Source organism: Pygoscelis adeliae, unplaced genomic scaffold, assembly GCF_000699105.1.
Source record: "Pygoscelis adeliae isolate BGI_AS28 unplaced genomic scaffold, ASM69910v1 Scaffold26, whole genome shotgun sequence".
In the NCBI taxonomy this organism is placed as follows: Eukaryota; Metazoa; Chordata; class Aves; order Sphenisciformes; family Spheniscidae; genus Pygoscelis; species Pygoscelis adeliae.
In genome coordinates, this window is record NW_008825104.1 from 5,407,405 (window position 1) to 5,432,595 (window position 25,191).

At 38.2% G+C, this 25,191-nt stretch overlaps 1 protein-coding gene across 1 annotated transcript in view; it reads right to left on the bottom strand.

Annotated features, from left to right (window-relative positions):
- Window positions 1-25,191, bottom strand: part of HOMER1 (homer homolog 1 (Drosophila)) — a 93,413-nt gene that overhangs the window by 1,282 nt on the left and 66,940 nt on the right. The window contains exons 6-8 of the mRNA XM_009327322.1: window positions 19,028-19,184; window positions 6,045-6,155; window positions 4,288-4,368 (exon numbers count right to left, since the gene is read on the bottom strand). Of these exons, the coding sequence (XP_009325597.1) occupies window positions 4,288-4,368; window positions 6,045-6,155; window positions 19,028-19,184 (349 nt within the window). The remainder of the gene's footprint in view (window positions 1-4,287; window positions 4,369-6,044; window positions 6,156-19,027; window positions 19,185-25,191) is intronic.

Sequence of the window (25,191 nt, forward strand, 5' to 3'; positions counted from 1 at the left end):
AGTGCATAGTGAATTCATATTTACATACATTAACATTTTTTCAACACCGCTTCCCTTTACAGTGGCTTTGTGTCACAAAGCTTTAACAGGCCTGCTCTGAGTTTTACAGCAACTAGTTTCACACAGCCATAGGGAGGGAGATTTGGCAGCAGTCGCTGCTCCCAGCACAAGCGACTCCTCTTTCACTGTTTTGTTATGATTTTTCTGTCTCCTTCAAAGCTAACAAATATATTCATGTTTACACTAGAGAGATCTCAGCTAATCATAAGAAACAACCTGACCCATACACAATACGTACTTGGGCAGTCAAGAGTAACAGGTATAAAATGGCAGCCGTGTGTCAAAGTCCGTGGCCCAAGACATGTTTCCACCCGTGAGGAGTCTGATGGCAGCGTTGATCGGCCGCTGCATCCCTGGCCAGAGGAGGGATGGGGTGATGTGGCCAGTGCTCAGTTTCGGCTCCCAGCCTCTGCAGCGGGGGAGAGCTCTGGGACCCCCAGCAGTGGTGCAGGTGGAGAAGGCAGAGCTTTGGGAACCTGATCTCCTCATAACTGTGGCTGCTTGTGCAGCCAAGGGTTACATCCAAGCTGAACTGGAATACCTCCCTTACTTCTTGTTTGTGAATGGGCAAGTTAAAAATTAGAGTTTTGGGCACTGGTCTTGCACAGCACAGTTGAGAGCAGGAACTACCCCTTGCTGCCAGGACCAAGAGAAGAATTAGTCTAATCTGTTTAACACTGAACAATATAGTTGCCAAAGCACTAAAGGAAGCTAACTGAAAAGAGTATTTGCCGAAACAATATAAATCAAAATACATACATGCTTATGTAGTGATTAGATACCCCACCGCTGCTACAAATGAACAAGCTAACTTATTATAGCCCAGCCATACCCTCTGAAGGCTCTCCTTCATTGAGCCTACTCCTGCCCTCCAAGCCTAGTACTGACAAATACCACCTGGTGTAGTAACTCCATGGGTTCAAGACCCTCTGAGGCCAAGTGACTGCAGTACAGGACCAAAAGGGAAATTCAGCTCTGCAGGAATGACACCGTCCTTTCTTTAGCCCACCAAAACCGACTGCTGTTTTTCCGTTTGCTCACGTGTGCTGCCTCTCCTGTCACTGCTCCTCTTCTACTCACCAAATGTGTGTGCTCTAGGAAGCCTCCTTGCCACTGCTCTTACCCCAGAGATAATTAATTTCTGTAAGTAGGCAAGCCAGTGATGAAAGGGACCACTTTGGAACAAATCCATGGATACATACATGGTTTTATTTCATGGTATCTGGGTCTGAAGAGCATCCCATTGGCCTGTATCTAGCACTGAAGATCATCTTTCAGGCCCTCCTCAAATGCTCTTAAACTGAGGAATTGTTCTGCTGAGTTCTGTGAGCTGTTAGGGTGGGAGCACTCAGGTAAAACTAAAAGCTTTACGTTAGATGTAGGAACTTCCATCCATATTCAGCAAAAGGCTAACTTGCCGTTGCTAGTCCTTGCCCTGTATCTCTTCAAATCAGAAGAGCTCCCTTTTGTTTAAATTTCCAGCTTGCATATTTTATTTATATTCCATTCTTGACATCTCTTTTCAAAGCCATACACATTTAGCTTCCCAAACATTTCCTCAGATATACTGTCTCCCACACTTCCTCCTGTTTCATCTTCCCTAACTTATGCTTAACATATTTAATGACGTATGGGAAGTAGAACGAACTGAAATATGCCAGGAGCTGTTGCTTTTAATTTCTGCAAAATGCTCCTTCCCAAATTTTACATTTCATCTTTACACATATTTACCCTAGATTAGTATAATGATTTTTGCAATAGTATTGCATTGCAAGTTCATGTCCAGCTCATGTGCAGTTTCCTATTACAAATCAGTCTACCTCAAAACTGTTGCTTCTTGATGGGAAGAAGTGTAGAGGTGTCCAAGTAATGTAATCTATTCCCCTAGTTGTGTCATTTCACTTTATTTGCAGTTTATCTCATCTAACAATAAACTGACCCTTCTGATACATTCAGGCCCTTTGCAAGGTGTATTTTACACTGTTTTTTCAAGCTCTTCTTACAGCAGACACAATCACTTCTTATACATTGTTTTCTTTTAGAAAAGAAATAAATTATTAACAAGTTATGTTTGTTGTTTGCACTGTAATAATCTTTTGTGGAATTCAGTGCAAGGATTCGAATAAAATATTCAAACCATACACAACAGCTATATTTAGGAATCAGACATAGTAACAAAGATACCCTGACTTACTGTGAGAGTCGCACTGATCATGACTCATTGATATGTCTTCTCTACACTGCTAATGAAATTACTAAGTAAGAAGGGCCCCGATACTTACCCTTCACAGTGATAACATACTGCTCTTCACTGGAATTTGCCAGTGATGGATTTCTAATTCATTCCCTGATATGAGTGTGTCAGAAATGCAATACATCTTGAAATAGTAATTTCTTTGTATAGCATTTTTCATACAGGCTATATTCCAAAATATTTCAGAGTTACATAATCCATTTGTAAGCACAAGAGGGAAAAAATAAAGCAGAAGAAAAAAGAGTGAGACAAACAGATACGGACCCTGGGGACAATCACCCTGAAAACAGACGATGAGTCAACTAAGTGAACAGATGTGAGATGGTTAGTCTAGAGCTACAGAAGAAAACACCATTTCACTGATGTGACAGATGTAGGGTGAAGTGCCTCAGAGAAGGCCAGTGTAATCAAAGCAGGACGATTACAGCAAAGCAAAGACTCAAGATCTTTTAGATGGGCTGCATCAGGTCAGTAATGAGCTTTACGCTTAAGAAAGGCAACTTTTAACTCAGATCCTAAATGAGCATTAAATTTACTTGAATAGAACCATATAGAACTATTTTCAGAAACTGATTGCCTACAACGTGACACGTGGACATATATACAAAATATATCCATTTGGTTACTAAAGATATAAATACACCAGAAGGAAGCTACTGACTTTATAAAGTACAAATTTTATAAAAACTTGGCATTTTCTAATCTTTCATCTCTTACTAGTCTCTTATAATTCTGCTTGCTAAGGATAGTTAATTCCTGGTTCACTATTACTTTTCATATGATCTTACACTGAAATTATTGCATATGCTACTGCTTCCAACTTTCATTATAATCTCCCTTTTGAGTCTCTCAGATAAGCACCTTTTCAGCTGAAAACTCCCATTTTTAGCCTAAAGCCAGCAACAATTTTTGGAATAGTGGAACAGGCAAGCTCAGGTGTATTCAAAACAATCTTCAAAGATTGTTTAAAGTAATAACATACCTTTTCCAAATAATTTGACTTAAGAATGGGGAAAAAATGAATAAACTCATTTTGCTCATTTTGCTCTTATTCTGTAGGTTAAAATGAGACCCAAAGAAGTTCCAATTCATGTAATGCATTTCAAAGAATACCTGCTTAATGATTTTCAAGCTGTGGCTAGTGTGATGGGGCTTGCTTTCAGGGTGATTTAGGTCGAGCCACAGAACAGCAAGGGTCACCTTTCATCACTTCGGATTTGGAGCTATTTAATGCCTGAGTTTCCAGTCCTATCAAAACTCTGAAGTCTGAATTCAGAGTTTAACCCACCTAAGCTTTGGGTCAGCCTCATTCTGAAGGCAGGTTTCACAAGGGAAGTGCGTATGCGCTGGCCGGTCAGCCCAGCGACAGACAGGAGCTCAGACATAGCAAAGGAGGGTATACTGAAGGCACACTGATTCCCGTAGGCTGAGGCATCTGGCTTTACACACAGTAAAGAAACAACCCAGAAAAACCACTAAAAACACAATGATTCTAAATAATTCAAAGAAAATGTCAAAGTGTGTTTTTAAAGTCCATACTACACAACAATGCTTTAACCTTTACTTTCTTAGGTCATGTTTAAAAGCTGAATACAAACTCATCCCAACCTTATGATACACAGCCCGACAGTTTCAGTGGCACACAAGACCTATGGGAAGACACTGCGGTGAAAATGAGACCAGAACTGCCCAGGACATGTATCAACAAAGGACATCTGCTAGCCTGAGAGTACTCTGTAGACTTGTAAATGAAACTTGGGTCTGTTCCCTCGGGTAAAAATAGCAACTTACAGCAGGTGGAAATTTTGATACAAATTCCTAAGGATCATCCCAACCCACCACTTTGCAATGCAGACTAACTTACATTTTTATCTGGCATCTTCCGTGAATATAGCACAAGTTGCTGATGTGAACTGCTCACTTGATGCATCATTTCCCTTGTCTCTAAAGTAAGATAATGCACTATAGCTCACCTGTAACTTCTGGGTCAGAGAATCCCTCTGTGCCTGGAGCTCTCTGGCATTGTCAATTTCTTGTTTCAATCCTTCTATTTCCTAAGGGAGAAGAAACAACCTTGCTAGCAACACGTTACCTGGCTTGGCCTCAGTGCAGGTAAGCTGGCTATCGCTGCTTCTCCTGAGCAAGCCATTGCAATGATACCAAAACTGGCAGTTGGCTACTGCCCATCACAGCACATGAAGTTTAAATCCTGCTCTCAATACTCCTGAATCACAGTCCCAAACCAGCAATTCCATTGTGAAGAAACAACAATATAGATAAGCATTTTCTTTTATAGAAGTCCAAGTTTTCCTCTCCCACACAAAAGATCTGACATAATTTTTTCCTAGAAAATTAAGGGTCCTAGTAATTAGAGAAACAATTTTATACTTTAAATTCTACTAGAATCTATCCTTCTCTGTTTTTTCAAGAGAAAAATACAATTTTCATCTGTGAGCTGCTCATTATGTCACTAGTAGCAGGGCTGAGCGTCAAAAAATTGCCTGCTTTGACCATTGATTTCTGGAAAAAGGGAGTCTAAGAGAAATGACATATTTAATTTAGCAAAAAAAAGTAAGGTATAAAAGTAACAAATACAGATAATAAATGGAGGAGAAACCTTTTCTTAGCTTACTCTCAGGTGACAAGAATAGAAACAGTTAATGAAACTAAAAGGTATCGCACTTAAAACTATTAAGTACTGTTCCCCGGAAGGGCATATTCGCATCCCAGAACTCCTTTCGAAAAGATCTCTGCAGCCAACAGCTCAGCATAATTCAGAAGTGAATGGGCACCAAAATGGGAAACATTACCAACCTGAGGCTAATCTCTTAAGTATAAGGGAGTTTGGAAAAGGCTTTGCTCCATTTTGGGAGGATATGTCATTTCGGGAGGCACAACTACTGTGCCTCTCCTGCATCCTCCCTGGAAACACCTAACTGCCCCGCTGGAGGCAAGGCCCTGCAAGACACAGTGCCCCTCCGAACACGCCCACCAGTGCCCACTGTGTCTGCCACAGAGGGCTCAAGGGATCTGGTCTTACATGGGGCAAATAATCCTTCATATGCGGCTCCTTCCACCCCCTGTTTCCCATCCATAAAGGGGTAATTCCCAATCATTCTGTGGCATAAATCTGCTTTCCTCCAGGACCCGTGCCAGTGCAGGTGTTACTCCAACTCCTTTTATTGTCTTGCTGCTGGTCCAGCCCAAGGCAGACGGCACAATAAATAACATCAAGTTTCAGGCGGGGGCTTGGCATGCATTTAAGGAAAGGGCTGATCTTAGGGATCATGGAAGTCAGCCACGTTCACGTAGCCTGAAAAACAGTTTAGCCTGAAAAAGGCATTGACCTATTACTTGTTCCAAACCCTACTCTCCAGAAAAACGAAAGCATGCTTACAGCAGCTTCCCGTCTTAGTGAATTTGGACTGCATCAGTGTGACGACTGCTCTGTGGAAACCACTTATGGCTTACTTTGGCAAACAGAGGTGCTTGGTAAAAGCAAACATGAAAACATGATACTTTTTTATGTTGTTCAGATATACAGCTGTATATTGAACTGATGTAACTATATACACGGAAAAATATTAATCATTTCAAAGAAGCTGGAAAAAATTTTACTTCATAACATCTCTAGGAAATAATACAGTATTTACCAGCCATCACAAGCTTAATATTGAAAGCATTTAGAAATGATGTAACAGAAAGGCCAAGAATAAATGTTAGCAAATACCTCTTCTTTTTTCTTCAGTGTAGACTCTAACTCCTGTATTGTCTGGTTTAATTCTGTTTTATGTGTGTGGACTGCATTGGCTTGACTGCTCACACACTCTAGCTCAGTCACCTGTTGAAATAAGTAGAAGCAACACATACAGAATTAATTTCAACAAATTCAAGGTACTATTACTTCTTTGCATCAATAGCTGCATTTGAAAGATACCCTTAGTTCTGGGTGACTTATGTTGATTAAAATGGTGAAGGTGTTCTTATGAAGTTAGCATAAAATTCCTTAACAAATAGTTTAGCATAAAATGGTTGCTATGACTTCTTGGAAACAATAAATTTAATATGTTGCAGGCTGAAAAGAACATTAATTAAAACTTATACTTATTAATTATTGAAAATGTTATGAAAGAAGCTGAACTACCATTTCAGAAACAGCAATAGCTAGACAATTAAACACAGATCTGTCTGTCTAACTAACCTCTCCATCTGACATTTTTTAATGTTGCACCATCTTAATCAACTAAGCCACAATGCTCACCCACTTCCTAGCAAGCCAATTAACATTTCACAGCCTCAATTTCTGACTCGGCATCAACAGTGTAATAGCAGACACTCAGCCATCAATGTAGAGCTGCCAGCTTCTTACTTCCTCTAGTTTCGGATCTCATCTCTCAGTCACAAAGACAACAGCTAATGGCACAATTTGAATTTGCAGAGTTCCTCTTTATTAGCAAACAGCAAACACTCTCCATCTGCCCTTGGATAAGTTAAGATACCTGGCAGTGGTATGCCCTTTTTATTTTATGTTTTAATCGAAGAGATCTTAATATCCTGCCATTCACAGATAAACAGTTGTCAAAAAATAGCTTCTGCACCAAAGAAATAAAATCCAGGCAGCTAGAGTCTGTGCAGAAAAGTCTTTGTTCATGTACCTCCCAAATTACAGATCAAAATATTAGAGAACTCTTACACTGCATATCTGCATAGATATGAGCACTAAAACCTTTTTGTTTAACAACAAACTGTTAAAATATTAAAAATACTATTTAAAACCTAATAACTAATTTTTTTCCAGAAGGTATGAGCCTGTCAAACTTAGTATACAGTCTTCAACAGAGCTGCACCATCTACCTAGAGTAACTAACAAATCTGACCCAAAAATTCCTTTGAAGAAGGTGCTACCCAATTCTGCAATGAAAACCTTTAGGTCTCCATTTAACTTTCTTGGAAAAGTAGCCCTTAGACAGAGGGCAGGCGTTCTCCAGGACAATTTTATTTCTTAGATAAAAGAACATCTTGAGGAATCAAGGTTGGTGCCCTCCAACACCAAGGTAGGCTAGCTAGTGAAGCCACTGTAATGCCAATAATTTCAGACTCTGAACTATTTGTAGGCTCAAAAGGTAGATTACTGAGTGCAGAGAGAAGTCAAAGGAAAGCCAAGATGAAATACAAGAAAATGAAAACAAAATCCCTATCAACTTCTCCTTTCTGAGTCACAGGGCATGAACTTCCCCTCTGTAACAGCCATGATGAGTCTAGTTTCTTCTAGTGGAAAACTGTGATTAGACATTTTTGCACATCAGGTTTATAAATGGAGAGAACTGAGATTACAGCAAATTCTTGGCAGGGGTAAGGGGCATGAGGGATGAAGATATAGCTTGGTAACACAACACCCCGCACCCCAAAGAACTATCTTATTTGCTGGAATTGTCCCAAAAGAAGTATCAGTGGTCATGGCAAAAAATAATAGCAGTTTGCTCAGTTTTATATGCCACTGAGCACTACAACTGAAATCTTAGATAATTTTCTCAATTTGCTTCAATTACACAAAAATATATCTATTTAGATTCCTTGTGACTGCTACCAATTGTGACTGTTACAGTATTCACCACTACAATTACACAACCACAAACAAGCAGAATTGGAACACACTGACTGAGATAAAACTATGTCTACACAGTATCTGAACTAACATCCAGGTACAGCAAGAATCACAGAGGCACAGAGTAATTTAGGCTGGAAGGGGACCCTGGTAGTCATCTGGTCAAGGCCTCTGCTCAAGATAGGGCCAATTTTGAAGTCACACTTGGTTGCTCAGGGTCTTGCCCACTCACAAACCCTTCACCATCTAGCAGAGCTGCCACAGTTTTACACAGGTTCCTATACTTCTGACATTGCAGGTTTATGCAGAGCTCTAGCTCATACCTAAGTTTTGCTGGAACTGTCAAACTCACTCACCTTGCCCACCTTCACCCCTTCTGCTGTTTAACTTCTTAAACATTTCCAAGCTTTTCTGTTGAACTGAGTCTTGAATTGGGGGTGGAAGCCTCTGTGAACCCAGGGCTAGGGTTGTTAGGGGGACCCAGGGTCAGGTCCTCTCCCACCCACTGTGAAAGGCTGGAACCTCCAAGAAGGTCAATCTCACTTTTAAAGCTGTTGCACTCAGCAATACCCACTGGCTCTTACCAAACACTGGCACAGTGAATACTCATTTACGCAAAGTGTAAGAGCCTCAACTGAAGAGACAGAAGAAACCCAGTCCTCAACCCACCTCTGTCGTAGCACCTAGTGCCTTGGAAGCAAGTGTGCAGAGGTGTCTCAATCTGTGACTAAGGAAGTGCTTGGACCCCCTCTGTTCTCCACATGGTTTCCTCTGGGCTAGTACACACAGAGAGGATGCATGTGTTGGTGCAAGCTTGGAATCCAAGGAGGCTGGTGGATTGAACTGCAATGGATGAAATGTTACTGCTCTCAGCTGCATGTATTGTCACCGGCTGAAAACACCTTCTGCAACAGCCCCGCCAGCTGCATGGCTCACGTTGAACGCTTCCCAGTACGCTCTGGTCCATACTAACTCAAGACACCTATTGAAATTGCTTAAGCAAACACAGCTAATTTTGCCTGAGGAGAGCAGGGAGTGCTCTCACAAACCTTCTTGCCAACAGAGGCAACTGCTGTCAGACAGGCAATTAATTACCAAGACTAAAAGGGCTGTCATGTCTTACTCTGGTCCAGCTTTTCTCTGGGCAAACGTCCACCTCTTACTGCAAGAAAAGAATGCATTGTTCAACTGTTTTGTTTACTGTTTGTTGAAAAATCAGTAAGTTGGAGAAGAAGAACAAATTTGATTAAAAAAATGGGGTTACTTTAATCGCAGTCTTATTTAAATGCCCATTCCTACAGAGATCTGAAAAGATGTCAGATATCTTCATGATGTTATCTTCTTGAATGTACCTATAAAAGAGAAAATAATACTGTGACCCTTTCAAAAAAATTTGTAGAGTAATATTGGCTGGAAAAGGGTGCGATATAAAGAATATGCAATTGAAAACAGAAGTAACAAAAGTTAAAGCTCTAGGCAAAAATCTGGATACAGTTTACTTGCTCTACTTCCTTGTTTCAAGTTGAATTTATTTTTCTCACGACCAGTGGTCCAAAAATCATTAAAAATAACTGTTTATGCATTATGCACAGAAAGGGGCATAAAAGGAAGCTAAAGTGCTTTAATCTGACCCGCCCATGTGCTATTTTCAGGGACATGTCCTCATTCAGTGTTTCATGTTTAAGAGCAAGGCTCAATCAATCATTCAAGCCTTTGCACAGCAACACTTGAGCAATGTACCTGTGATTAAGCCTTGTTTCCAGTACAGAATTCAGACTAGAAGAACAGTCTTTAAACAATAACTGATTAAACAAGGTTCTTCCATTGTGCTAGCGTAAGACTGCGCTGACTTGCGTATCTGAAAAAAGTCAATACTGTGGCTTCATATTTGAGACTAAAAAAGAAAAAAGTATTGTTCTTAGCCTCTGCTTCTTTATTTTGCATTTATCATCCAGGTAAGGATTACAAGTAGGTAAAAAAAATTCTGAAAGGGCTTTTTAGTGACTATTTAATGAGCTAACTCTTCTAGTATATGGCTGGCATTATACTTAACTGCATACTTCAGTGAGAAATAAAAAAGCTGAAATAATACAGCAAGGCAACTCGTTCTGGCAGAGCCTAGACCTTCTCAGCAGAGGCCATTCTAGAGTTTTCTGGAAATTTTGATCGAGGGTCAACAGCCTATAAATAGAGGAGGATGCCAGGCAGAAGTTTTCATTGCAGCAGACAGCTAGCACACACTGGGCTGCTGGGAAGACTGATGGAGTGAGGCTTTGGGCCACGTAACACAACAAGGAGTAACAGCCTTGATGTGAGCTTAAGACAGTGACTGCCCAAAGCCTCAGAAGACTGAAGAATCTCTCAAAGAAAACAAACCTAACCAAGTCACAAGAAACCAAGAGAGACTGCATGAAATCCCAACACAGACAACAACTGCGCAAGTAAAGACCTCAGTTAGACAGAGGCAAAGAAGTGGGAATGACAGAAGTATTTCGAGTGGTTACCTTCCCCAAGCAACTATGGACTGAGTGAATCTGGGCTATGTTTGCTGCAGGCTAATTAATTTTTTCAAACCACTTTCTTGAGATAAATTTGTACATTTCTGATCTCGAACAACAGTAGTTTTTATTCAGCATCTTAAATTCAGTACCAACAGATCATGAAATTCCTTCTAAACTTCATACAGAAATTACTTCAACTGCTACAGAAACGCAAAGAAAGACAGATTAGAACATATTTTCAGTGTAGCTGTGGCCTGTTTTATATACCTGACACTATTAACCTGTTGTTTCCTAAAGGTATTTTTATCCCTTCTATTTACTGTGGAATGCAATATCCAAGGTCTACTATCCTAGGCTACAGTGCAGAACACGCAGAGTGCTCACATGCAAGACAATTTAAGTATTAATTATGTATTTTTAGCTGGTTCAGTTACATCCCTAAATGGATCATAACTGTGACTGTGACAATATTATTGCATCAATAATTCAAGATGAATGTCCCACAAAGAAAAAAGAGCCCTTTGCTTTCAGCAAGAGGAAGAGAAATGATGTTGCATGGCTCAACAAAACTAGGAATAATTGCATAAGGTTTCACATAATTTATGCAGAAGAAGCTTCTCAGTTCTTCATCGTGGACAGTAAGATGCAAGACAGCATGCAGCAAGCCAATCATAAAAATAATTCCAGTATAGCTTTCAAGAATAAAAAACTCTGGAAAGATTTTTGGTGTTAAGAAATGTGAAAATGCAGAAAACAAGGAAAATTGCTTTTCAAGGTTGCTGCTGAAAGAACAAAAAGCACACCCTAGTATTATTCATATACATCACTTCTGACAGCAAATTAATTATTGCAGTTTTCCAAGATTTATCCATAGATAAAATGATAACCTGGGGGCAGGGGGAAGTTTTGTGCATTACCAACAATATATTACTCTCTTCAACAGAGAAAACAATTAAAGATTTTGCTGAAAAGGACACATTTTTCTCTGAGGGCACTGATGCCTCAAGCCGTGGAAATATCAAAATGTTTTCCACAGTTACTCATTTCTACAGATATGAAAGAGGAATAATCCATCATCTGCTTGATTTTTGTGAAGAAAGTAATGAAACTGCAGTAGCAATATTTGAAAATATAAGAAGTTTACTAAAATCGATGCTTTGAGCTTCAGCCATGCATTATTATTTGCAACTGATAATGCTAATACTAACTTCAGGGGACAACCCTTTCTCTGCAATCTAATTAGCAAATACTTTCTCCAGCCATCTGGCCAGCTCATTAAATACATGCAATAGCAAACACAGTACAGACATGTCATCCTTTAATCCTGAGGATTTAAATCCAGTAATTTCCTCATTTTCCCGCGGAGTTATGGAATTGTAGGATGTATTTCATTCTAGAAAGCTTTGACTACATAAAAATTTTGTGGCATGCCTCCACAAAGAATGCTTTTTATAATTGCAGATAAATGGATCTTAACACTTTTCTTAGGTTTTTTAGAAAGATGAAGATGGGGATGAGAGACCCTTCTGTGAAAACTTTTTTTTCCTTTCACGGAGTGACAGTAGTTTGGTTGGTGGTTTGGGTTTTTTTCAAATTATAATCTCATATATGACACATTCAGTGAAAGTGAATTCCCAGAAAAAAACCTAATTAAATAGTCTTGGGTCCTAAATGCAAATCTGCTCTAACAACAAATCCAGGCAAATGGAAAAAGACAGAAACAACTTGTTCACTGTACATTAAAAAAAGCTGCATTCACATTTTGATTTCAGAAACTTAACCTGATTCACCTGCTCTGTCTGAAAAGAGACCATCTTTTTAGCAAACTCTAATTATTAACCAAGGGTTAAATTTTGATAAAGGCTAGATGTGGATTATTTGTATTAGGAATCACGCACAAAGGGAGCTGAGAGTACGTGCTGGATTTCAGAAATCCTGTCCTAGGAAATGCTCTGACAGTCTAACATCAAGACTGACAACATATACCATTTCAAGAATAATATGGAACTTATGATAGCTGAAATGGACACTGGAGAGCAAAAATGTACATCTGAGAAAAAAATACATATCCCCTGAAATAAGATGCTCTTATTTTTCCTTTCAGATCCCCTAACACCATGCAAAGAAGGTGGTCAGCCTCTGCAATGGTTTCTCAAGGATTTTTAAAATATTACTTTGATTTCTTTTTATTAGAAACTAGTTCCAGTGCGAGAAGGATAACTGACCTTGCACAGATAATTACAGCCTGCTCTGAAACATAAACTCTTTTTTAAGGCAAGATTGTCATTTCAAAAATAAAAAAGTCACTATATTTCCGTATGTCTTCTAAAAACTCAGACTATTACAGTTAGAACATTTAGCCTTTCCAGATTTTACTGTATCATAGAAAACCCTAATACTCCCCAGAACATCTCTCTTGAACATTTGGTCAATATTTAACATTATGACCTCACCTGGGCAAGAGCTGCCCTTTTTTTTGCCCTTTCAGGAGTTTCTAGTACAACAAGAGTTTGCTTGCAATTCCAGATGAAAGGACTGCATACGTAAATATATGGACTTAGTTGTCCATTTTTTATGCACTCAGAATTGGTCCATCTGCACACACTTTTTTTTCAAAAAAATGCATAGACAAATATTAACAAAGCTATAATCCCACCGTTTTGATTAAATTGCCAAGCTACCCATATCTACCCTGCAAAATGCTCATCTATTTTCATTATAAACAAATGGTACCAAGCTGCTATCTAGCCACATGCTAATTACAATATCTTAAGAAGGAAGTTATACTTGGATAACTTTTTTTCTGTAATCAATCAAACCAAATTTAAATATAACATAAGTTTGGCCTGTTCAGTGGGGGTAGGAGGGACACAGTCTTAAAGGGAGGATGACGAGAGATAGGCATCACATAAAAATGGTGCATTGCCAATAAATTTTTGGATCAAAACTCCATTCATGCATTTCTTGTTACCACACTTTCTGTCACCTTCTTTCATATTTCCATTTTTAGATAATGTCCTTCCTTGGCCACATAAAACCAAACAGCTACGGTAGTCCCACAGAGGTGCTAGTAAGCACAATATGGGCTCTGATTCAGCAAGCAACTTTATCACATCTGCATGTTCAAAATTTAGTTTTGATTATTCAATTATTAATGCAGCTGGTGGAAATGTGGAGGTGACTGCAAAAGGGTCTGCAAAGATCTTCTACAGATAATCTGAGCAGATGGCTTATATAGCGTTCCATACTTCTTATGGACTTTAATAACTGCTTTTATAGATTGCTGTTTTCTTTAAGTAGCACAGAAATAGCCCGATAAAATTACCATGGTTTTATTTCTGTATGCTTATGTGTTTTTTTTAAATCCACTTTAAAATTTCTTTTCACAGTAGTGAAATCAGGGTCCATTAGTTGTCAGCTGGTTTTGATGACTACATAAGATGTCCCCATATTTATTTAATTCATTGAATTAAAGAACCAGAACATAATAAGCTAATTTTCTCTTATTTTCTAGGAAATCCTGGTAAACTAACAAGCTAGAATTCAAGAGTTTACCTCTCTGTTCTTTCAGGAGTACCCAAGAGCTTGATCACTTCCCTTCATCTCTTTTTATCTTAGGTTTCTTTTCCTGCAGATGAATGATCTTCAAGGACTGCAGCTCTTATTATTATGCACTGGTGTTATTACTCTGTGCTATTGCCCAGTGTCATAGGATGATTTACTTTAGCAGTTAGCATGCAAGAAAAAAATTCATAATTTTCATTTTTAACATGACAAAGACAGAACTTTGGGTTACTTTCCATAATTCATATCACCATTCAATCCTTTCCTTTTTGTGGTATCAGGATTAATGTTAGTACCAATGCTATTCTGTTTGTCTGAAGTAGCTCACTTCAGGGTTTTTCCTTCTGTCACTGAACTGTTCTAAACTCATGAATCCCTTTTGACTTCAAAAAGCTATGCAAGGTGTGTAGGAGTGCTCCCCAACCCTGTTTAAGGGAAATCCTTGTTAAGTTGCTTCTGAGCAGATTAGAGGAGAGAAGGCTGAGCTCCAAGTTAAGCTTTTGACTGGGCATCACATCTTCCCAGAATTATTATCTCTTTGTATTTTAGAGGGAAAAATCCATACACTTATTTAGCAAACTTCTGAAAAATACAATGTCTGACAAAATATCAAAGTACAGTATTTCTGACTTAAGCTCACAATATATCAGAAGAGAGCACAAAACTTTAATTTATTGAGAACTTCGCACTCAGCCACTCTGAACTTGTATTCTGTTTCATCTCAGCTCTAGGCATTATTAATGCAGAGAACAAATGGAAGAAGGAAGATAAAGACCTCAGAGAAAGCAAATAAATGTAGGTTAATAGGAAAAACTGAACTGATAGATGAGTAAATCTTAATCAGAAATGCAAATAATAAATGAAATTAATTTTAAAAAATGCAATCAAAATCAAAGAAAGGGGCATTTTAGCTTTGTTTCTGTATTTTAAAAAGTGTAAAGAATGTGATACACAGAAAAACTATTTCAGTCAGATTTGAAAACAATTATAGAATAAAAAATGTTGGGCTTAGATTAATTTATATCAACTTAAAAAGCAAAGTTTACAACAAATACTACACAAGATGAAAGACCCAGTTTACCACAGTGAATGAAAAAAACAGAAGATAAAAGAATGAGATATAATGTAAAATCGAAGGATGTTTATAAATAAAACATGACAAAGTTCAAGCTGTGGTAAAATGTACCTTAAGAAGTCAACTAGTGTGACAGTATTAGCAATAATTTTTTTTTTTACTATCAAGAGGAAACTATGTAAATAAGGCTATTTATAAGGCTATTTATATAAAGACGAAACTAAAGATGGAAATAATAATGCAAAGTTTACTAATCAATATGCATTACCTCCCTCCACACACCACACTTGACAGAGCATATGTCTGCTGTAGCTTGCAGACCGATGACTCAGGCACCAAAACTTGTATATAAACCTAAAGCACGTAAGGAGTGAATACCACAATTACATTATATATAAACCACATAATATGTTATTAAATCGAACTAAATATAGAAGCTAATGTTGGCAGTACCATTCTTCATTTTGGAGGCTGGTCTATTTTATACAAGACTATGATCTTGTAGGTGAGTGTGTCCCTAAAATGCATATGTATCGACACACATTCTTCCTCTCCAGTGGGCAAGATGCCATGACAGCCAACTATTCCATATAAAACAGCAACTATATTACAACTGAACATGCAAACTAATTTACAAATTTTTCTTTGTCCTTGAAATCCATTTTTCTATGAGTATTTCTAAAAATGCGGTCTGTTCAACTTTTCTCACCAAAGTTTCTTTTGGATCAAACCCCATTTTTCTTCTGAACTGGCAACAGATGTGAGTTGCAGCATGGCAAATTTCAATTAGGTAAGATATTAGGAAAAATAATTTGACAAGGGTGGTCAAACATTGCAACAGGCTGCCCAGAGAGGCTGTGGGATCTGCATTTTTTGAGACTTGATTCACAGCCCTGAGTAACCTGATCCAGCCCTGGAGTTGGATCTAACTTCATGCTGGCCCTGCTTTCAGTGGAGATTTGGACCAGATAACCTCCAAAGTTCCACTCCATGCTAAATTATTCTGTAATCCTATGAACTAAGGATGGAGTCCATTTCATCTGACTAAAAGTAAGTCTATAGGACTATCTAGATGATTATCCTATGGAGAAAGACAAGCACTTAGAGAAGCAAATTCAACTCAACACCTTAGTTTTCTTAAGACTGGGACACTTACTCTTCATGCTTTTGTCTCTCCAAGAATTACAAGAAGAAAAGATTACCATCTTAGACTTGATATATAACTTTTACATAATCTCAGGTGAGACGGATTCCAGTTTGAGGAACATTTTTTGGATCAGCTGCAGCTACGTGTTTATACTGAGCTTAATGGATAAACTGAACAGAAAGGTAACACAATACAGTGACTTAACACTGCTTGCTACCACATGTACCATAACCAACAGTCTCCAGATCTGCCATTTCAACAGCACATTTCTGATCTGTGTAAGAGAGAAGCATCTGACTTGCAGTTTCTTTTTGAAATGGGGCACTATTTCAATTCGAAAGATTAGTCTCCAGCATGCAGGTTAGAAGAACTCTTGTATTGCACTGTATGGATAGCAGATTGAGATTGATTTTTTTTTTTTAGTGATCTGCATACTTTTGCCTATGAAGTTCGATTTATTGAGTTAGCGAAGTCTATGTTTTTCTAAAAGCAATTCCAACAGAGGGCAGTACTCTTGATGTATCCTGTCGTAATGCACAGGCATGCCCAGTGAGACATAGGCACAGAGCATTCCTATATTCTACGTGAGATATCAGCAAGCCCCAAGGTCACAGATTACAGAAACATTTAATGAAGGCATGTAAACAGTGATCAAAAGAACATATGTAGATGATCCCATGTTACAAGATTTTGCGTTCCTGCAGAAATACAAAATAATTGCAGGAAATTTGCTGGTCAAAGCTTATGAAAAATCATCAGCTATTAATGAATGTCGCTACAAAGACTTGGTTACTACTTCTGTTAACTATAATAAGTTATATTATTATTATTATATTAAGATACTATTATAAGTATCATATAAAAGCAAAGTGACATGCTAAACTTTCCTATATACATTAATTCTGCTTTCCAATAACAGATTTCAAATAAGATTTGCCTAAGAGTGAGAGTAACATCAAGGAAAAGGGATCTTTGCCCGTCTTGTCTGGTTGGGTCTCCCCATGGCAAATGCAGCTGCTGTTGTTATGTGTTACTTTTCTTTTCTTTCTTATGTAAGGACTGTATTGTCTCAGCTTTGCAACAAAAGCTGTTAATACATTTTATTAGGAAGAACGCTACCTCATTATGTCCACATTTTAGTAATGAGTTCTTCACTGAAGAACTATCTGGTGGTCAAATCCACCCGAATGTCTGCACTACAGTAATTTTAATACAAGATTGTAATTTAAATAATTTTTTCAACAATGACTATTATCATCTATTCACAAACCTCGAGCACAGGTTAGAACTCCCACCCTTCCAAAGGAGAAGCTTAAATGAGATGACAGACAAAGGGAAAGTCTCCCTCTGTACAAACAGACGACAAGCTTGTGCCTGATGGGAAAATTTCTGAAGCAAAGCAGTTTTGTCAGCAACTGCCAATTTCTTGAACTGAAAGCACTTTGCAAAAAGCACCAGTTTTAATTACACTTCATGCATTTCGTCCAGCCAGCTATGGCACACACAGTTACAGTCCATCGGAAATTGTCATTCTTCCCTATCAAATCATTTGCCTGGGACTTCAGGATCCTTGCCTGCAACTCAGTCTGGGTATAGGACAGCCCCAACAACACGCATTTCTCCACGTTTCTCAAGCTCAAGGGAGTTCTTGCTACTCTTCCACATCCTCAGTTTAGATGTAGACTGCTGAATTTCTCCCCCCCTCAGAGGAATATGAGCCTTGTTCTTGGGACTACTAACAGCCTCCAGATGGGACAGGTCCAGTGCAGGTCTGAAAGAATCCTTCGCAGTTTGCAGGATTTGGCTGTCATTGCCATACTTTATTTCATATAGGTGAGCACAGCATACAAAACCAAATTAAAAGGTCTGCCACGTTTGCTACGTGACCTTTCCCTTCTTGTCAGCATATATATGAAACATGTTTTCATGCAAAAATGCAATGCTTTTGTTTGTTTTTATTTTCTTAACTAAGTACATCTCCTTGATATTTTTCTAAGTTAACTGGTATTAACAGAAGTAATACAGCTTCATCAAAGACATCTTCCCTCCATTCATGTGCTAATCTTGCCTTCACTTTGCACAAAAATGTGTCCTAAGCTATGATGACAAATTCATATGGATAAAGGTGAATACATTATACCATATATAAAGTTACATGTGAAAAGAGAAGATAAATGAAAATATTGTATACTTGTTTTCATAATGCAACCTTCAATCTTGCATGCTTTATTGCTCCCTCGAACACTGTAATTCCTTCCCCCACTGTGCACTAATTTCTGGTTTGCCAAATGACCTCTGCAAAATTTACAGTGAAGGGAACAGGACCCAGCCCCTCCTGTACAAAAGTGGGAGCAGATCTCTAATTGCATATAATGATCTTGAATCTGCATTCAGTTTTCTTTAGGTTTAAGGATGAGAGAAGCTGTTCATCTTTGTTATATGTGGAAACTACAACAGGGTTTCTTTAACTTACAGATTTGATGTCAAGTTTCTGTGGGCTTAAATGCAAGAGGGACTCAAGTGTAATGCTATGCAGAAGATCCTGGAACAGATGTGATGGCATCAAATGAAGAGTGAAAGCTGGCAAACACATCATAAGGTGAGATAATTCTTCCTGCAACAATACCCTTCGCAGAAAAAGAACTGCTACAAAGGAAAGAAGTTCCCAACGGAGGAACCCTGTGCGCTTTAAAGTAATCATTAATTTCTGCCTCAAAGATTAACCTAGAGCCCCAACAATAAACTTGTTTTACTTGAAAATAAGCAAACACAGTCACCAGTACTTCTACCTCAAGGATCCTGGCCGTTCGCCTTGACCTACCCGCTTATGAAGACGTTCTGCTTCTTCCTGATATGCAGCAAGTTGTTGTTTCCATTGTTTTACGTTGGCAGTGGACTCCAGCAGGGCTGCTGTGAGCTTAGCGTTATTACCCTTGAGCGTGGCCAGTTCTGCCTCCCAATGCTTGCTGATTGTCGAACTGCACAGACAGAATGAGAATGGTCAGAGCCCCCAGGTATCTTCCCTTTTTTTTTTTTCTTAATATGTATTGTAATTTTTTTTCAAAATATCCAGGAAAAATAGAATTATGCAAAATCCTATGACTGAATGTCCAAATGAGAATCCAAATGTTCAAATCATCAAAACTATAAATTCAGAAAATATAGATGTATCATTACTGGAAAACAACCTCTACCCTCCCAGTTCAATAGAGTATTTTTTTTTTTTAATAAAATGTTAAGGATGATGAAATCCACATCAACTTCCCAAAAGCAACAGCATGTAATTCTAGAATATGTATATGATTAGTCACTATTTTAGTATATATGTATTGAGTGAAAGTGCTTTTTTAATCTACTACTTAATGAAATATATTGTAGAAAAAGATTTGTCACCAACTTGAGTAAAGAGAGCTAATGTAGTGATTTGGAACTATAGCTTAGTTGTCTTAATGCAAGCCTTCTATCCCTGAAATATACTTTCTTTATTAAATACCGTATTTAATTTGTACTTGCAAACTCAAAGATCTTGAATTTCAACACCATATTACTATTAATATGCCTTTCCTCAATAACATCAGCAAAGAGACTAAAGATCAAGGAGCATAAAGATATTGCTTTATTGCAAAAAGGAAGCCAATGTTGGGGTTTACTGAAGTAGCCTATGGAGGAACAATCCTTGCCTACAGTTTAGTTATTCTCTGAGCAAACACAGGGCTTTAATTTTCACAGGTAATTAGTTTGCCATCATCCGCAGACCCCATCTTGGCACTCAGTATGCAAGGGAAAAACATCTCAGACGCATCAGGTGAATGTATTAGTATGCAAATAGCTCATTAATGTTTACTTGTATAATGCTAACAGCATATGAGGTGCACACCTACATGGAAAATACATTTATATAATAAATAAAATACAAATAATTCATTTTGTCTAATTGGTTTACTATTAAGGGCATCATTGAAAACCAAAGATCTGTAAGTCTGGCAAAAATGATTTTGTATATACATTTGTGATGAATTATGAGGAATTACTATAATATAATTATTATAATAAATTTATTTTAATATGCTTAATTTAATTATACATTATTACTATTTTGCATGTAAGTATATAGGTTTATTTGAACTTTGTACATATGAACAATGAAATATTTTGCCACCATTTTGTCCACCAAGGTTCTTTCTTCCATTTCATGCATATGCACAGCTCATTCCACCAAAGCATATTTCAAAAAAATTATGGCTCCTATAAATGCTCCTTAGGTGTTCAGAATCAACCAGGCACCAAGGAACATTCATTACCAATTCAGATCATATCTACTGTTTCACTAAAACATGATGTCTGATCCTTCTACACTCCAGCATTTCCTTCCAAATACGCTGCTTCATCCCCTTGAACAGGAATACAAGTTCCTTCAGAAGAGGAATACAGGTTCTTTCCAATTGCTCTAGCATTTCATGATCTATTCAACTAATTAGAGAAGTTCACCACTGGAAATCTTAAATCTTAAATGACTAAACTAAAATAATGATAACCCTATTTCATCAGGGAACACTGACTCACGTATTACAGAAGATGAGAACAAATTTCTGTAACAATGTCTACTCTTCCATTTCTCTAATCAGATTTACTTTTCACTTACAGTTGCAAAGCAGATCAACAAATTCTGTAAAAAACATGCTAAAAAACGCTAGTTCATTATGATATTCATAACTCCTCCTTGATGTTCTGATCTGGCAAACAAATATCCATTCCAGCCATTTCACGCAAGTGAGTAGTTCTATTTAGTAATCCTGCTATGGCAGGACTAGTAGCAAATTGTGTGTATGACACCTATACATGTTTACAAAATGTGCCTTACTACTCATCTTTCCCCACAGAAGAAATACACACACAAGATTTTATATTGACGTAACACAGCAGAGTAAAAGCTTTGTATCCGGGACAGTTACATTATGAGAACTGTTTGATCACTTAATATCCTAATTTAATATGCAAACAGTGAAGCGAATGGATTTTTTTTTTCAGTGATACAAGGTAAACTTCTAAGCCATGAAGATCCCAGAAGACAGACTCTCAGGTAGTGCTGAGTAATAACGCAAGAGGGATTCATGGCATGTTTCACCTTCACCTTTGCCCAGTGCCCTTAGTACCCTGCCAAGAAAACAGTCAGGAGCTCTGGTTCAAAAGCTAGAAGGTTTCTTTGGAGCTGGTTATTTTTAAATTGGTTGTTTTCAATTGGAATGCATCAGTATTATTTCTCAGTCGTACTTTTTATCCCTAAGAGATCTACATAGTGGGCATGAACACATCTATTATAATGCAGATGTTATTTGTTTGTAGCATATACTGTTTTTTTCTACAAATAATTTCTACTGTAGTTTCTACAGATTGTACTATGGCTCCATAAAATAGAAACATATTACCTAAATTAGTTTGGTTTTGTATCTGATAATACACGATGACTTCCCAACTATTTAAACTTATCCTGTTTCTTCATACAAAACTCCACAACCACGACATAAACACAACCATGTGATGGATATCATACCAGGAAACACAGAACCAAAGATGTGAATTTTTTGTTTCATAAAATCGTAATTTGATTAAAATAGCCCATAACCAATCCTGGCAGTGCTGACTTACTTTTTTCAAATACTTTCTTGACAAACTAAAAGAAAACCCAAAAATAATAATTAAAATTATTCTTTGTGGATTATTTTGGTTAAAACTGGATTTATTTGGATTTAGATTAATTATTTTAGGACCAGATAAAAGCACACCTACAGCAGGCTGTTCTTAAGCTAGACTAAGAGTATCTGCATTGATGCCTGTATCTGTAGAGCTACATTGGTTCAAACTTATCAACACTTCCAGAGGAAATGCTGAGAAACATACAGTTCAGACACAATGAGAATTCTCTCTCGAAAGAGAAGATGCTGGGGCTAACACCCAGGAGAGGGAACACCCAGATCCAGAAGCTGAAGGACACCTGTGGAAAATTCAAAGGGCTCCCAACAACTGCTAGAGCCCATGGCCAGAATTTTGATGGTGGAACAGCTGCACTACAGTCCCTCAGGATAGGTACGGGAGGGCTGCATATGCTCTTTCTCTCTAAAACCTTTTACTTAATTTCTGTTTGAAAGGCTTTTTGCTAAAAGGAATTGATTTTGCCCTCAATGCATCATATTCTGTCATGGGAAATACGCATACAGGTCTGTCAGCTTGTCTTAACAGTTGTAAATATCTAAACCAAACCCAAATCATTCCTTGTGTTCTGTGATTATTTGCTGTAGGAAGCACATGAAATACAAACACTTAGTGATCAAAGTGATCCAAACTGCAATGCAACTTCTACCAGAACACCTTTCAGTTTTGCACTGTGATGCAAAGAGCAAAGCTGTATGTTTGCACTGGGGGACACAGGCATACACATTTGCAGTCCTGTGCATACATGTTTTGTTTTGTTCTGAAAGCCATCCATCCTTTTGCTGGCAGTGTCACAATTTTAACAGCTATTTCTTCAGACCTCTCAGAATTAACATCACTGGCTGGCAGTGGTCAGCTGGCACAATCAAAGTTTCAAGACAGTCCTTCAAAAAAGAGACATCCTTAACACTCCTGCTTGTTGCCTGTTTCTCAGTGTGAAAAGCTCCACCAAACTTTAAAAAATATCCTAACAGAGAATAAAGCCCAGTCATTTCCCTTGTGAAACTTCTCAACATCTGAAAATAAGAGAACAAACTGTTTTGCATACATCACTACATTACTGCCAAATATAAGAGGGAGAATGGGCCTCTAATGGATAACAGCAAAACATGCGTTTTATTGGCTCAACTGATCATGCTATACAAAAAAATGCTTTCATAACAGAGGTTTAGGTCTGACTGCATAGAAAATTATCTTTACAATGACAAATGTTCACGGGATCGTAAGCACTTGTTAGCGATGGAAAGGTCAAAACTCTCCTGAATCTCTGATCCTTGGTGCCAGCCATGGTATATGGTACATGTGTAACATCAGACACGTCCGCAATCAGAACACCAAATGGTGCTCCACCGTCAAGGCAAAGGATTCAAAGTCAGATATTTAACATCTACGGCATCCAGTAATTCAATCACTACCACAAAACACTCCTAGAACAACTGCTGGCTGCTATCATACAGCCTAACGGTGACACCCCCTGAAAATCAAAGTAGGAATCAATGATCTCCCATACTTTTAGGCATTCTGACCAATTAACATCAGGCCAATCTCCTTTCTCATTGGGGATTAGTTACAACCCCAGTAATTCACTGAGGAATAGCTTTGTTATCTGTCCATCTGTGACCTGAATAAAGTGCCAGAGGCTATAAATGCATGATTATCTTTCCCTGCAAAGTAGGTCACTTAAGGAAAATTAATCCAAAAAGCTCCAGTCACCATGCTTAGCCAGTTGGAGAAGGCTTGTGAAGGCAGGGGGCGGGTAGCACACATTAATGAGTTGCATTCAGAATGAAGTTATTTTGAGAGATGCCTTCATGAAACAAAGAAACAAAAGCAGTTCAAATCAAGCAATGTTTTCTGCTTTTTGAATCAGTATTGCTTGTTCATTGTTTGCTGAGCTGTATGCAGTACCAACACTATAAAACATGGTTTAAGCTTTATTTCAGATTTATAGAAATAAAATGAGCGCAGAGTTCTGCTTTATTAATATTTTATGGATTTTAATATCAGATTCATTGCATAAAATTATTTAAAAATTGGATTTTTTACTATAGCATAGTCATGGTTTCAAAGAACTACAGTTACTCAAGAGGACGTAAATTCTTTTCTTCAAGTGCCACTGTGATCTGCACTGCAGGTGTATGGTGAGCAGTGCTGTCTTGGGACAGAAGAAATGAGGAGGAATTCAGCTGAGTAGAGAATGGAGTACTTTCACTACAAAATTTGGCATCTGGTATAGTAACTAAATCCATAAGACTTGACAAGTATGAACAGAGCAGAGTCCCTGTAGCCACTGCCCAGATTATAAATAGTGGCATGCGTTGGAAGCAGCCCAAGAGTCTGGTGGAGTGAGCATTATCAGTCAGCAGGAGAGGTATCTCAACCAGCTGGTAACAATGCATTAGCTGTACTGGCAGCAAAGGGTGATCCTTTCTGACAGCCTTGCTGGTGAGCCTTATGGACCAGCTCTTCACGCTTACAGAAGCGAAGGGGGATTGTGAATGATTTGGTTCTGTTACAGTAGTATCCAAGAGCTCTAGTGAACTCAAGTAGTGTAGCTTCTTCTCTTTGGAAGTGTAAGGCAAGTTTTTGGGTTTATGTAAAACTCCCTGGTGCATTTGGGAAGGAATTCTGCACAAGGTCCTTATGAAATCCTCCATATGAAGTAACCTTCAGATAATGCTGAGGTCCCAGGCTGGAGGGGTGAGATCTCCGCAACAGGCTACGCTTGCTATTGCCTACATTGGAACGATGTGACTGTCCTATTAGAAGGGAGGTCTTGACTCTGCTGGAACAAAGGATGGGTGCAGCATCCCTCAAGGTATTCCTAAAAGCTCACGAGAATCCTCCTCTCATTCATGCTGAGAATGAGACTTAAGCTCCTCACTTCATGTCCTGATTTAGAAGAAATTTTAAACAGGCATTTTGGGAATTTCACCCCTTTCCAGAGATTTCAAAAGGCATCTTCTGTGGCCATCTATTAAATGTGTAAAATTACTTCATGACAGAAAGGATTTAAACATGATGGTTTTAGATTTGTCCTGCTGCTAGTCCAAAGTACCATATGCCCTCAGTAATGATATGGAAATTTCTCCCTCTCTCTTGAACATTCAAAGCAAAATTGGAAACAGAAAGAGGTTTTGTCATTTATTTAATTATACTTAATTAGGAGTCCTAGAATGAGTGGGAAGCTGAAGAAGAAGCAGTGGAGCGGATCAGGTCCTATCTCACCACTCCAGGAAGAGGCAAGAAAGAAAAGGTTTGAGTTGTTCTGCCATT